This window comes from Glandiceps talaboti, chromosome 23 (genome assembly GCF_964340395.1).
Source record: "Glandiceps talaboti chromosome 23, keGlaTala1.1, whole genome shotgun sequence".
In the NCBI taxonomy this organism is placed as follows: Eukaryota; Metazoa; Hemichordata; class Enteropneusta; family Spengelidae; genus Glandiceps; species Glandiceps talaboti.
Window position 1 is genome coordinate 11,972,230 of NC_135571.1, and position 14,541 is coordinate 11,986,770.

The 14,541-nt window shown below is 35.1% G+C and overlaps 1 protein-coding gene and 1 long non-coding RNA gene across 2 annotated transcripts; both read right to left on the minus strand.

Annotated features, from left to right (window-relative positions):
- Positions 1-744: 744 nt before the first annotated feature.
- LOC144452746 (tripartite motif-containing protein 2-like) lies at positions 745-8,051 on the minus strand. Its single transcript, XM_078143895.1, has 3 exons — positions 7,823-8,051; positions 3,589-3,701; positions 745-2,721 (listed from the first exon to the last, which is right to left on the minus strand). The coding sequence occupies exons 1-3, from the start codon at positions 8,049-8,051 to the stop codon at positions 745-747; spliced, it is 2,319 nt and encodes a 772-aa protein (XP_078000021.1).
- Positions 3,514-6,635, minus strand: LOC144453069 (uncharacterized). Its single transcript, XR_013482388.1, has 4 exons — positions 6,297-6,635; positions 5,128-5,242; positions 4,624-4,750; positions 3,514-3,701 (listed from the first exon to the last, which is right to left on the minus strand). It is a non-coding gene; the product is annotated as an uncharacterized LOC144453069 (long non-coding RNA).
- Positions 8,052-14,541: the final 6,490 nt, after the last annotated feature.

Here is a 14,541-nt window from a genome sequence, read left to right on the forward strand (position 1 = left end):
TGCAAACTGTCAGTTTTGTTCAGCAGTGACTCTATGATAGAGGGTGCTGTTGATATTAAGCTGAGAGCTTTTGACGGTAAGCTGTCAGTTTTGTTCACTCCATGGTAGAGGGTGCTGTTGATAAGCTGAGAGCTTTTGACTGCAAACTGTCAGTTTTGTTCACTCCATGGTAGATGTAGACGCTGTTTATGATCATTGGTTTTGAGAATCAAGAATTCCACAGCTGAATTCTACATCTGGTAGTCACTGTCAAAGTATTGGTACTACTGCATACACACAATGTGAAACTGTTAATGGTTCACAGGATCTTGTAATTTTCAGATAGTGGTGACGTCTATACATGTTAACTCAGGTGTTCAAGTTAAGTGTCAGCTGGGTATAATGGTATAGATACTTTATTCAGTAGCAGTTGAAATAGTGATTGTACAATGGAAATAACAATTTTGGATTAATTTAATTCGACCTGGTTTGGCAGTTTAATGAAGGAGTTGCCATGGCTATTGAGTTCCATAGACTCTTGGAGACTGATATGTTCATTTATAGTCATCAGGAAACTTTAAGTTTCTTCCATTGTTATCATTGTGGTCACTGTATATATTTATATTGGCTACAGTTTGACAACATTTAGGAATGAAGTATCTCAATAATCCTCTAAGTCTTAGAGTGAGGTTATTACAAAATATTGTTTCTGGCAATGTTCATCACATACAGATGAGATTGATGTTGACTTTATGGTTTCTTTCTTCATTGAGTGAAGACCTTCAGACAGTCACTTTTATAGTCTGCGACAACAACTTTGACAGGCCAGTCATCAGTTAGTGTCACAGAAACTGGTAACACCAATCCATCTTCTTCTCTATCAATACGACGTATGAATTGACCCTTCTTGTCAAATTTCTGTACTCTCTTATTGCCTTGTTCTGTAATGTACAGAAATTCATCCTTGTCTACAGCCACAGATTCTGGCCAATACAGGTCACCATCTTCTTCTTCCTCCCCATTGTCACCAAACTGATACAGGAATTGACAATCTTGATTAAAGACCTGTATACGATGGTTGTTGAAGTCTGGTACATACAGTCTTCCTTGTCTGCTGACACAAAGACGTGTAGGTCCTTTGAATTGAGCTGGTCCACTTCCATAGCTGCCTACTGTAGTGACGTATTTACCATCCTGGGTGTATTTCCTGATACAATGTGTTGTCTTGTCAGTATCCTCACCTTTACCATCCCAGTCAGTCACATAAACAGCGCCATCTACAGGGCTGATAGCTATACCCCATGGATACTTCATTTCTTTCTGTCCAAAGCATCTGATAAGGTTTCCATCCTTGTCACTTACAACTATCTGCTTATTACCATCATCTGTCATGAAATAATTTCCATCATCTGACACTGCTACATCCCATGGTCTGAATTCATTCTTAAACTGAGTGAATGTTATAAATCTAATATGATTTCCATCTCTATCTATGACTTGTATCCTCCTATTCCAATTATCAGCAACAACAAATTGTCTTCTTTTGTTCATGATGACACCAGCTGGTCCATTAAAGCATCCTTTCTTACTCCCCTTCTTCCCCAGTATCTTCACCAATCTTTTGGTGACAGGAATACTGAACGGTGATCCTTGTATTAGTTGATCTCCAATTGCCATGGTAACTTGATGTCTGCCTTCCATTTCTCCTTTGACAGTGAATACCAGTGTACCATCTCTGTTGTCAGTTACTTTGACATCTTCTCTTGTTCCATCTGGTTTTCTCATCTCAGCCTTCACAGCTGGTGTTGGTATGACTTGTCTTCCCTGGCTGTCTTTGGTTCTGATCACTATGTCACCTGACTCTCCTTCTAGTAGCTTTGATGGAAGTTTGTCAACAGTACACTTGGAGGCACATATCTCAGGCATTGTTGTTTTCACTCTACCAGTATCACTGGGATAACCTCTTGACCTTTGACCCATGTAGGAGCCTACCACATTTTGTGTTTCAGTTACCATGTCACTGTTCTCTGTCTTTCTGCACAGCAATCCCAGCATGCCCTGTCCTGGAACCTCTGTAGCTGGCTTAAATTCAATTACTTCTGGTTTAATGTTTGGGTTTGTTTCCATGGTGATAAGGGCTTCAATATGCTGTACTGTTTGCTGTTTATTGGTCATCAGCTGAGCAGCACTCCCATGATGCATCAGTGCTTCTAGATAACCACATGTACTTGAAATGTTGCCATGTTTCATTTCCCATTCATCTATTTGGACTTCAGTAGTTTTTACTTTCTGTCCATACTCTGACTTCAACTCATCTACCAATCTCTTCTCTTCCTTCCTTATTTTCTGTACCATCTCTTCTGCTTTCTTTCTCACCTTCTTTTCTTCTTCCTGACACCGTACCTGTAGTTGGTTTCTGGTCTGTTTGACTTCTGATTTACATCTTTCAGTTTCCTTTTCTTTCTTTCTCAGCCTTGCCACCATTTCCTTCAACTGTATGATGCACTTATCTGCTGCCTCTTTGAGTTCTCTGTGGACATGTTTCTCACTGCGATGTTTAATCATGGCACAGTCAGTACACATAGTAACTTGACAGCTCTCACAGAAGTATTTGACTTCATTCTCTGGGTGAACATTACAGTAGACTTTTTGTGGTAGTAAACAACTAGTAGACCTTCCTTCTTTATACTCTTCTACTGTAATAATGGTATGATTTCTAGTCACCTTAGCTCTTCTATGAGACTTTGTACATGGAGGACAAAAATTGATATTACAATCTACACACCTGTTTGTTGCTGTGTTTTCATCACATCCTTCACAAAGCCCTGGAGCTGGTTCAGACAGTTCACTTGTTGGTTGACATCCCTTACAAAACTTGCAGGCCTGCGCTTAACCTTCATATTAGCATGTAAAGGCTAAGATATTAACCTTCAAACTGTTATTTTTGCCCATAAGCAGTACATAGGGCCTTAGCAGTTCACTAGCAGTTCCTTAGCATGTGTATATGCCGAAATATTTAAATGAGCTAAGCAGTTCAACTGCTAGCAAGGCCTGCTCCTTAACCTTCAAGATTAGCAGTTCAACTGCTAGTTAAGCCTTCACAGTTCACTAGCAGTTCCTTAGCATGTGTATAGGCCGAAATATTTAAATGAGCTTAGCAGTTCAACTGCTAGCAAGGCCTGCATGTAAAGGTTAAGATATTAGCCTGTATACAGTTTGTTATTCAGCAGTACACTTGAATTTGACAGCTTGCAAATGCACAAAATATATGCCAGTGAGTCCACTTCATGAATGTGATGTAGAAGTGCAATTGTTTTTTTTACCTCTTTGAATACATATTTAAAAGGATGTCCACTACTCACCAGATTAGACTTCACTACAGAACTTGCATACACAATAAACCTGCACGGAATCAAAATATACTAAGAAATCTTCATTTATTTACTTCTTGTTACTATACTGTTGAACTAAATATAGATGATAAAGTACAATTGGAAGTGATATATCTAAAAATCACTTTGATACAGGCTCAAAACTTACAGAAAAACAAGAACTTTTGTTCTAAAACATTCAATGGGAACTATCGGTATTACAAGATATCAGTCTTGCCAGGTCATGCTTACATCTTGCGTTGCTTAGTTTATTGGTAACTTTTTTATTGAAAGCTGTCTCTGTGATGTCATATTTCATTCCGGAATCCTGTTCTCTCGCTAACAGGTACTCTATAGATAAAACAAAGGTGTACATTAGTATCTGATTGAAGTCACGGATGCATTTTCATAGGAACACCAAGCTCAAGCATTTGCATTTTAAAGTTATAGTGACTTGTTTAAAATCAACTTATTAAACTCATAATGCATATTATATCTTACACACAAAAAGCTGACAAATGGGTTATTACATGCATAGTAAATCCAAAGAAACAACCATTGCTCATTAGACATCCATTTGCATCTGTAGTCTAGTAAATAATGTAAATTCAAGCAATCCAAATAGCTGCTATGCCATATTTCATGCCACACTTGAGGTCAGAGTGGAACAAGTATATTTGTTGCTATGCATGGCACCATGGGATCCGGCAATTAGTGGAGTTGGCATATTTGTGCTGCACAAAATCAGACGATTTCTTTTTTCTTTAAGTTTGCGGTTGCTTGATTTTATGACAATTACGCCTCTGTTTGGGTGTGTAACTCTATTTCAGGTAATATACTATGAAACTGGAAATTATTTTTAGGCAGTTTTAATTTTATGCCCAATCATGAACATGAAAATAAAACTGTGTGACTGTAGATGTAAATTATTTTAGATGCAAGTCAGACTCAGGATAACATTTTCATACAGTGTTACTATCGACTGCCATCACTATCATGGTACAAGGAGAAACAAATTTTTATTTAATGCACTGTATATGTACTTTACAGTAAGCATCTATAATTACAGTAGCCTAATGTCAAATTTCATTGTTCTCAACACATTGTTTATGTGCACAAACAACACTGAATACCTTGTTGGCTCTAAAATTAAATGTGAATAATCAACTTGATTTCCTATAGCACGAATATAACATTGCATGTTAATATCTCGGTTCACTGTAATACAAGATAAATAATTATCAATATACATTGCTCCTTTTAATTGTCTTACTTTTTATTGCCTCGATTTGATGGCTGTCCAAAGGTACTTTAGATTCCACACCACTTCCCCATGCCACAACTATTTGCAAGCTCTTCAAAGGTGAAGACGATGTCAATCAGTTCATTCAATAGAACACCTACAGATATTGATAACAAAAAAAAATGTCAAAAAACTAAACAAAACATGTTTATCATCACTCAAAAATAAAATTAGTATGTGTTGACAAAAATAAAATACTGACATTTGGTTGTTGCTAAGGGTGCGTCATGGTTGCTAGAGCAAATTTTGCTGATTCTTTTAGGAAAAGAACACTTTTAGAAATGACTCCGGATGGACCCTATTGTATAAGTCCTCATCCTGGACTTCATCTGATTGGGACTAAAAATAAACATCATAATTGTGACAGTTGTAACTCACTGTTCTCAAGTGTAAAGAATAGTCGGCCTGTGTGAGTTATAAAACAAATTGTTGATAAGCCAATATTTCTTCTAGTGTCATATATATTTTACTCACCAAAATAATCTTTTGACTATGAAGCCTTCTTCTCTGCCTTGAACAGCTTTAAAGATGAGACTTTGACATCACCATATAGATTAGGGTTGTTTTTAATCTTAACAAGAATCCTTTCCTGCAAAAGTAACAACATATGATTAAGTATAAACTTCCTTAACTTGAAGGATTGTTACTTTTTAAAGCAACACAAACTAAGTTTATGTGTAAGGGAATTTCTTTTACTCTTCTTTTTAAAAAAAATTAGAACCTTCGTTTCTGTAATAATAACTGTAATTCAATGTGAACACACTCTACATATATTATCACTCATATCCATACATTTTAAAAAAAAAACATTCTTTCATAATAAATCCAAGCACAGATTATAATTGAACGAAAAACTAATGTTCTTTCTCAGTCTCAGACTTTTTTTCTAGTCAGCCTTTGATAGTTTTCACAGAAAATTTGCAATGCTTTGAAAATAAATATCAAGGGCATGAACAATTTCAAAACAAACAGAAATGTGCAAACTAAACATAGGAATATCGTCTTGATGAAACCTGTGGTACATGAGACTTGCCATACCTTACTGCTGAGCACTCCAAAACTGTGAAATAGTTTGTGGCATCATTTCCCGCAATTTTTGAAGGTAATTCAGCATCATACAATTTACGATGTTAAACTACAGCTAGCAGGTTTTCGGATTAAATTTGAACAGATAACTAAAGATCTGATATAATAACGGCATTACTTTGACGACGTTATGCAAGTCTGCACTAATTTACCAAATTCTCTCGAGCTCGTTACTGTGACACGTATCAGTGACAATGCACCGTGGCCATGTCATACTTTGTCTTTGTACATGGTCACTTATTTTTCATTGTTTTAATATTGTTCTTTCTTCAAAATCATGTTTCCAATCTCTCTTCAAAGTAGTACACTGTAACAGTCATTGATGACATTGAACACTGATGGTTCCAAGGACTGACTCACAGGTGACAAGTCATGGCAAATGCATTGCGTCCCGAACGTTGAATAACGCAACCCATGTGTATGAATCTTTGATCAAAAAGCCTTATTATTATTAACTGTAAGATGTTCAAATTGTCACAGAATTTATCATAACCATATATGTCACGTAATACAACAGACATTGGAAATCAAATGTGGGTTGAAATAAGATAACTTACCCGCCGAATGGTATACCACCACTCCCTCGTATTCTTGTGGGTGAACTACCGCTTCGCCACTTTCAGTTATTTCCTCTGTTTCGAAGTTACATGTAACCCTCACTCCTACTTCGACATTTGTATCGTCGTCTAATTCATCGGCCCTTTTTATGATCAATGTACTGTCAAAAGGGAAATACAGTTGGACGAAAATGTGCGAGGCTGCCATGTTGAATCACATACGTACACTGTCCGTTGGAAGAAAAGACGCGGCAAGCAAAGTGATTGGTCAGTTTCAACTGGGTCATAGGTCAAATATTCGTATATCCAATGTCGCAAAATCCACTGCTAAATTGCCAACCCTATTTCACGTATTTATATCGTTTTGCATAGTAGCAATGATGCACGAGTGTAACTCTTTTTCAATAGTGTATCAATCAAATACCATGGACTTCCGTGTGGACCACGACTGGTAACATTTTATGACGTCATACTTCACCCATTTACGTTACGTATTCTCACCCATTTACGTTGTTGTGGTACACTGTAGCTCTGTATGTATGCGCTACGATGTTCGACACGTCGTTCCATCCAGAGCTAGGGTACACTGTAAAAAGGGAGGCAATTGCACCGATCGCGATGGAGTTGCTGTGTTCGAGAGTGAGCATGTGGCCAGCCTATTTGATGATTAACGAACTCCCAATTAAACAAAAGAAAGCTCGTGAAAATATTGTATGGAATATAAGTATTTCTTTTTTGTACTTGTATTTATAGTTGCAAAACTGTAGTAGTAACTGGATACACGATAAATATAGTGAACTCTAGACTGTTGTACCTTTGGTATTTGACTCTTGATCAGCTCATGCTCTTAGCTGTACTTGATATGATAATATGATATGATATTAATAAACCAATATGTATTAAACTGCAAACTGATTATTGTAAAACGTTGTCTAACATCAATGTGGAATTTTTACATTAAGTTAATAAATGACTTAGATTTCAAATGTTACACTGTTACAGCAACCACAGGCCAGATTTAAACAAAACACAGTATAAATACTCAGAGATCTCTGTTCTAGTACTTCGAACTGTTATTTTTTTGCTACTACACCAGTTACACTTAGCATGCACAATTTTCAACAGCTAAGGCCTAGTCATAGTAGCAGTTGAGCTTAGCATGCAGAATCTGCAACTGCTAAGGCCAAGTCATAAAACCAGTTTTGGCAGTTGCACTTAGCATGCACAGTTTTCAACTGCTAAGGCCTAGTCATAGTAGCTGTTGGGCTTAGCATGCAGAATTTGCGACTGCTAAGGGCCATTCATATTAGCAGTTCGAACTTGTGCTTTACATGCTAAGAGCAATATACTAGCAGTTCAAATTTTTAGAAATTTCTCTAACTGCTAAGATATTCCAAAAACTGTTAAGATTAGCAGTTCGACTGTTAGTACTAACAGTTCACAGGCCTGCAAACTGTTAACTTAGCAGTTCAGTTTTGTAAGGGATCTCCCTATAATGTCAATCAGTGAGTTCATGAAGAAGTTGCCTTGTAACTCTGCTACTCTACCATTTGGTACTTCACAAGATTTTTTGCAGACGGAACATTTTAGCTTACCACTTCTCCTCACCAGTTTTGTCAGACAATCTTGACAAAAAGTGTGTTGACATGGTAGGATTTTGGGATTCTTGTACGTCTCCAAGCAAATTGTACAGGAAAGATAATCTTTTCCAAATTCTTTCAGAAAAGTTTCCAAGTCTGGAATTGCAGTCGCCATGTTTGTCAGTGGTTACCATGTTACACTGCATACCACTAAATAACATCAGCAGAAACTTTAATAAGTTTTCAGAAATCATTAACTTGTAAAAATAACCCCTTAACTTGTTAGGATTTTACAGACTATAGCCTGCAGACTTGCAATATACAATTGCCCTGTATAATTGAACATTTTATGATATTGGTTCACCAACATAAAGGCTCCTGTGAGAGGTCAAAGGGCATACATTGTTTACACTACAACCTGAGCACTGGTAAACTAGTTTGTCATAGTTTGGTTGACAAGGTAAAGCCAGTGACTGTAAAAAAGTCAAGTAGTTCTATCAGCTAAATATTTCCATTGTGTCTGTAGTAATTTACTACAAAACAAGATGACCATACAGTTTCAAAACAATATTTTACACATGAAATATTATAGATGGTAAACTTCCTCTTGGAAAATTTCTTGTTGATTATACAGTAAACAGTCCTCTATCAGTTGGTTAAAAGATTGTACTGTATTCACCTTATTTCTGTATTTTATCTTTGTATGCTTTGCTATGCTTGCTATGGTATGTTGTTATACAAAAAAATATTGTTATATATTATCTCTCTGTGAACAGAAATAAACATTTTTAGGATTGAATCTGCCTTGTTTCATCTGACAAGGAAGTTGATTTGTGTTCACTGTGTGAGATAAAATGTATCATTGTTAGCACAACTGACCTGAGGTTCATAGTACAATTGGCATGGTGTGTGTATGTGTGTGCATGTATATGTATATGTAAGTATGTATGTATGTATGTATGTATGTATGTATGTATGTATGTATGTATGCGTATGTATGTATGTATGTATGTATGTATGTATGTATGTATGTATGTACCGGTATGTATGTATGTATGTATGTATGTATGTATGTATGTATGTATGTATGTATAATGTATGTATGTATGTATGTATGTATGTATGTATGTATGTATGTATGTATGTATAATGTATGTATGTATGTATGTATGTATGTATGTATGTATGTATGTCATGTATGTATGTGTGTGTGTGTGTTTGTATGTATGTATGTATGTATGTATGTATGTATGTAAATGTATGTATGTATATGTATGTATGTATGTATGTATGTATGTATGTATGTATAATGTATGTATGTATGTATGTATGTATGTATAATGTATGTATGTATGTATGTATGTATGTATGTGTGTTTGTATGTATGTATGTATGTATGTATGTATGTATGTATGTATGTATGTGTGTATGTATGTATTGTGTGTGTATGTATGTGTGTATGTATATGTATGTATGTATGTGTGCATATGTATGTGTGTGTATGTATGTATGTATGTATGTATGTATGTGTGTGTGTTTTTGGTTTTGTGTACATCAGGGATGGTTATAGGCAAATGGATAAACATTAAATTGGTAAATTAAAACATATATGCCTAGCAACTAGTCTATGCCCATAGCAACAGTAAAATGCATATATATTGCAAAAATAACAACATGCATGGTCATAAGGCAAGTGGACAAACATTTTTTAAAGAAATAACACATAAACCATACATTCAGTTGTGCTACCACGCCATTGACACTAATTTTCACTTTTAGTTCTCTGAAGTACTGTACCCATATGTTTCGGCGCATTACGTGTTTTCATTGGTTGATTCACTCCACACTCTTGTGTGGCTCGGGAAAACCTATGGTCAGATGCATATAATGAGCACTCACAAAAGAATAAATGACAGTAAATGTAACAGCCAAAAAGAATTCGCACCGTGTAGACTACATCGGATTTTAATCAGATTGGGTTCAGTCCAACTACAAAATGATGGTGCCTAGCACAAATGCATCTTGGGAAATGAAAACACTTAATTCTACTGTTAATACTTTTATTTCTCAATCTTACTTACTTTCTGCTTTGCCATTAGTTACCTGTGTTGATATAGAACTGCAACCAAAGACAGGTAAGTCAGTTTTCTGATGTGATTGCTTGATTTTGATAATTTATAATTTTTACTGACTTTTTTAAATAAGGCCTAACAAAATCCACCTAGTTTTTCCACTGCTGAGCCTAAACTTCATTTTACGTATTCAAAAAAAAATAAAAATAAAATCATGAAAATTGTGAAGTCTCACGAGAAATAGTGGACGTGCAAACAGACATCAACTTAAGAAGACAATATAAAACTGTTCTTCCAATCTGTAATGGCTGTACATCTGATTAGAAGAAACCAATAATACAACGATGGAAACCATAACTACCTGAACTAGACAATCGCTCATGAAAAAAAAATGAAAAAAATTTAAAATCTACCTATCCCACCTATTCAAAAATTGAGCGTAATCGGAACCAGACAATTTTTTTTATAAACATAACAATCAGGTTAAGGGCTACTGTTTTCATGCCACTCATTGATTGGCCAACTGGGCTTTCTTGTAAGTCTGCCTGGCATGGCTGTTGTTCATATTTGCATTGTATTTAAAAAAAAAAAAAAAAAACATTTTAAAAAGATGTAAAGTATCGTACATTATCGTGCCTATAATATTTTTCACGATAGTTTGTATTTTTGTTATCGCTTTAAAACTATTGTTGAAACATGTTGATATAGCAGTGATAAGCTATTGACACAGAATTGATGTTCGTTTAATTATAGTCTGCTGGGAGGCATTGCAAAAATAAAATAAAAATTTTTATTTATTTTTTTTTATTTTGATGTTTATTGAACATTTTCAAAGAAAATATTTCACAAAAACAGAAGACAGAAACAAACAAAAAGAAAGAAAAGTTTACAGATCAAGAGAGGGGAGTAAAACACAGAAAAAAATAATTGCAAAATTTTATTGACAGAGTTCCATGAACTTGCAGTGAACTGTTTTGGGACTTCCAATGTTTACACTATAATCTTGATCACAGAGGAACTGCTATCACCCACTTGTGTAAGCTACCACATTGAAGAACAATAGATTTAGTTTGAGTCTATCTTAGTAAACCGAAGGCTGGATTACCAGTGTCATAGTCTGGCTGGCATGGCTATTGTTCACATTTGCATTGTACATGAAAAGATGTAAAGTATTGTACATTATCAAATTTTTGAATATATTCTTACATTTAGTAAGAGAATACAATAAATTTTCCTCACCAGGAATAACCATGGAAGACAAGTTTACAATCACCTTGCCAGTCAACGACACCAGCACTTCGCAAACTCTTTTTGAAATGAGAGTTCGTGACCAGTTTTCCACTGACTCTGGACAGCTAATGTACCGAGGATTAGGAATACCTCCACCTTTGATGTTGCCAAGTGGTAAAAGTCAATTTGGTTACAATATAGAGGTATTACTTAACATAATGAATACATCTACAGTATTCCTAAACTGCCGTGAAGAAATCCAGGTATGGCAATTACAACAATCATCATATGACAATGAAATATAGTTACTTTAGAACGGTGAATTTGAAATGAATGCGACACTTTGTATCCATCTTGATCAAACAATGACGAAATTATTTAATTCTCTCTCCAAACTGGCGAAATAGTATGTCAGAGAAGGACATTTATACTGAATAATGAAATCATTGCCTGACCATAGCTGTAATAGACAGATCGAAACATCACATTCGTTTCAAATTTACCATTCTCCATCAACAGTTGTCGTTCACTATGTGTTGTTGTTGTTGTTTGTTTGTTTGTTTGCTTGCTTGCTTGTATGTTGTTTTTCTATATGAAAAGTAATTTGTTGTTATTGTTTGATATTCCAGATATCAACACATATTTCACTTGCATATTACATAGACATTCTACTAAAAAAATGTATAACATTAAGATGCGGCCATGATTCTTGTCATCAAATCAATGCTTTGTCTACGATCACTTCTGTATTGATCATGATTCGTTATGTATAAAAGTATTATAAGTTATCTTGGAAGTTAGGGTTTAATGATAACCACTTTCTAATTATCATATTTATATTTTAGCACACAAAGAGTACAAAAACATACATACTAATCTGAAGTCTATTGTTTTCTTACAAAAGGTACACCAAGTGGATATTGGTAACAGAGGGATGTTAGACAACAAAATTCAAGGACTTTTACAAACAATCAGTGGTGACAAAACTGCTATTAATATTCCTTTAGTTCTACAGGAAACTGACGTCCTCGGTCAAGTCATCAACGTTTGGCAAAAGGTAGGTTTAAAATTTGAAATCATATTGATACATTAATTCTCTTGATATATGGAAAACCACACATTGAACACACATAGACCCTTAAATACAAAACTTGAAAGTGAAACGGTCTCAAGCAGTTAAAATGTATTACTCTTTGTCAGCGCACTAGTTTAGTCGGGTTACGAAAAAACAAAAGATTTTATACTTTAGCCACTAGGGATGCTATTCAAAAGTAAGGAAGTGAGGGCCACAATAGGCCTTTTCAAAATTTGCCATGGTGGCGCTCTACTTCCTGTCTGTGTGTACCTTGGGGGTATACATGGTATAGGTTACTCAGTTAATCATAGAACACTGCTGCTTTCCTCAATGTCTGAACAATACAAAAAACATCCCTGATTTACACTTCTACAGAATACCTGGGAACAAAGCTGTTAAGAAACAGCACAATGAGGTGATGATACCCCCATTTTGAGCGAGGGCGCTGCATTCTCTATTTCCTGTTTGCAGTCTGGAATGGCCTATTGAGAACGTTTATCATTTCTCAGTATTTCAGGGCTAAAGTCAATAGCTTTCTCAGCCAGTCTGAATACATTTGTTCAACATGTTTAAGAATGATAATATGATGTCATTTTCTGGAATAACGACGGTTATTTTATGTATTTTTAATATCCATGGTTTAGTGTTCCTTATAAAACCATGTGGTTCAATGACCAAATTTTGTCCCTATTTTCCCCTAATCTGGAGTACCCTATTGTGACATTTCTATCAAAAAATGACAATGACTGAATCATATATTATACCAGCTAGAGTATAGCATTATGGTTAAATGTTGACTTCAGTTTTCATTTTAACATTTACACACCAGGAGGAAGACACCTACTTAACTGAAGATTCACAGCAGGTAAAATAGTAGACTGTCGACAGTCGCTCGCACCTTTTTTTCCTATGTTTTATCTAAACTTAAGTCGTTGACATGCTCCGATCCGGCGCAATACTACTATAATCGCATACTGATATATAGTAGTGTTGTGCTAGATCGGAGCGTGGCAATGACTTAAGTTTAGTTAAAACATAGGAAAAAAAGGCGCGAGCAACTGTCGAGTAAAATAGTAAATAGTCCAGTAATATTTCTGAAATTTTAATTAGTTATTCTTCAAAATATTCACTTAATACATCAAAACATAAATTTGATGAGTTTCTCTCAACATGAAGTACAGTAATAGAAACACAAAAAACAACAACAAACAACAGCAAACAACATAATAGCAACAACATTACCATCTACAAAAACTAGCATGTAGAAGTGATGTGTAAGATCACAAACAAGTTATATACCCAGAAATAACCTGATGCCCTACTGCTGATTGTTTTGGATACTGGGCCCGTATTTCCCTTGTGGAAAAATTGGTTTTAGCATAGGGGTTATAGAGTCAGTTGTGTGTAAACTTTCTAGTTTTGAGTTTCAACACATCTAATCTGTCTTCTAACAGCACAAGGCTATAGAGTCAGTTGTGTGTATAATACTTTCAACACGTCTAATCTGTCTTCTAACAGCACAAGGCATCATTGATGAAGGTATTGTCTATTGTCAACAATGTATCAACATTTGATATTGGTCTCTTGGAGCAAGCATCACATTGTGTCTTTATATTGGCTTCATTTAGTGATACAACAGAACTGTTATCAGGAACACGGGTAATTATTTATCTATTTGAAAACTGATGTGCTTTGACTTGAAATATTTCAGATATTCAGATATTAACTTACCAGGAATATTTGAAAAGGGGAGGAGTATAAAATCAGCAGTCATAAAATTGTTAAAACATTTGAATAATCTAGTAGAAAGAATTACAGACTGTTTTAGCCATTATTGTATGAATGCACGTGTGTGTTTGTGTGTGTGTGTGTGTGTGTGTGTGTCTGTCTGTCTGTCTGTCTGTCTGTCTGTATGTATGTATGTATGTGTATGTATGTATGTGTGTGTATGCATGACTTGTACATATGTATGTATGTGTATGTATGTATGTATGTATGTATGTATGTGTGTATGTGTGTGTATGTGTGTGTATGCATATATGTGTGTATGTGTGTGTATGTATGTATGTATGTATGTATGTATGTATGTATGTGTGTGAAGCTATTATAGACAGTAACAGGGTTATAATGATGCATGTTTGCATAAATTATTATTTAAATCATTTAATAATTATATTCATTTCTTCCAAATGTAGAAAACTGGAGCAGTGGTCATTGATCATCTAGTTGGTGCACTGAATTCCTTTGCTATGGAAGATGATACCAATGATGAGATTATACCTAAACTT

What these genes read in the sequence shown, in the direction of transcription:
- LOC144452746 (XM_078143895.1), bottom strand. Translation starts at nt 8,051, where the DNA reads ATGGCGACTGCAATTCCAGACTTGGAAACTTTTCTGAAAGAATTTGGA. An exon ending in TAGAGTAGCAGAGTTACAAG is followed by an intron (nt 3,702 to 7,822) that starts GCAACTTCTTCA and finishes TTTTATCTATAG; the next exon opens with AGTACCTGTTAGCGAGAGAA. An exon ending in CAAGATGTAAGCATGACCTG is followed by an intron (nt 2,722 to 3,588) that starts GCAAGACTGATA and finishes CCATGTACAAAG; the next exon opens with TCTCATAGAAGAGCTAAGGT.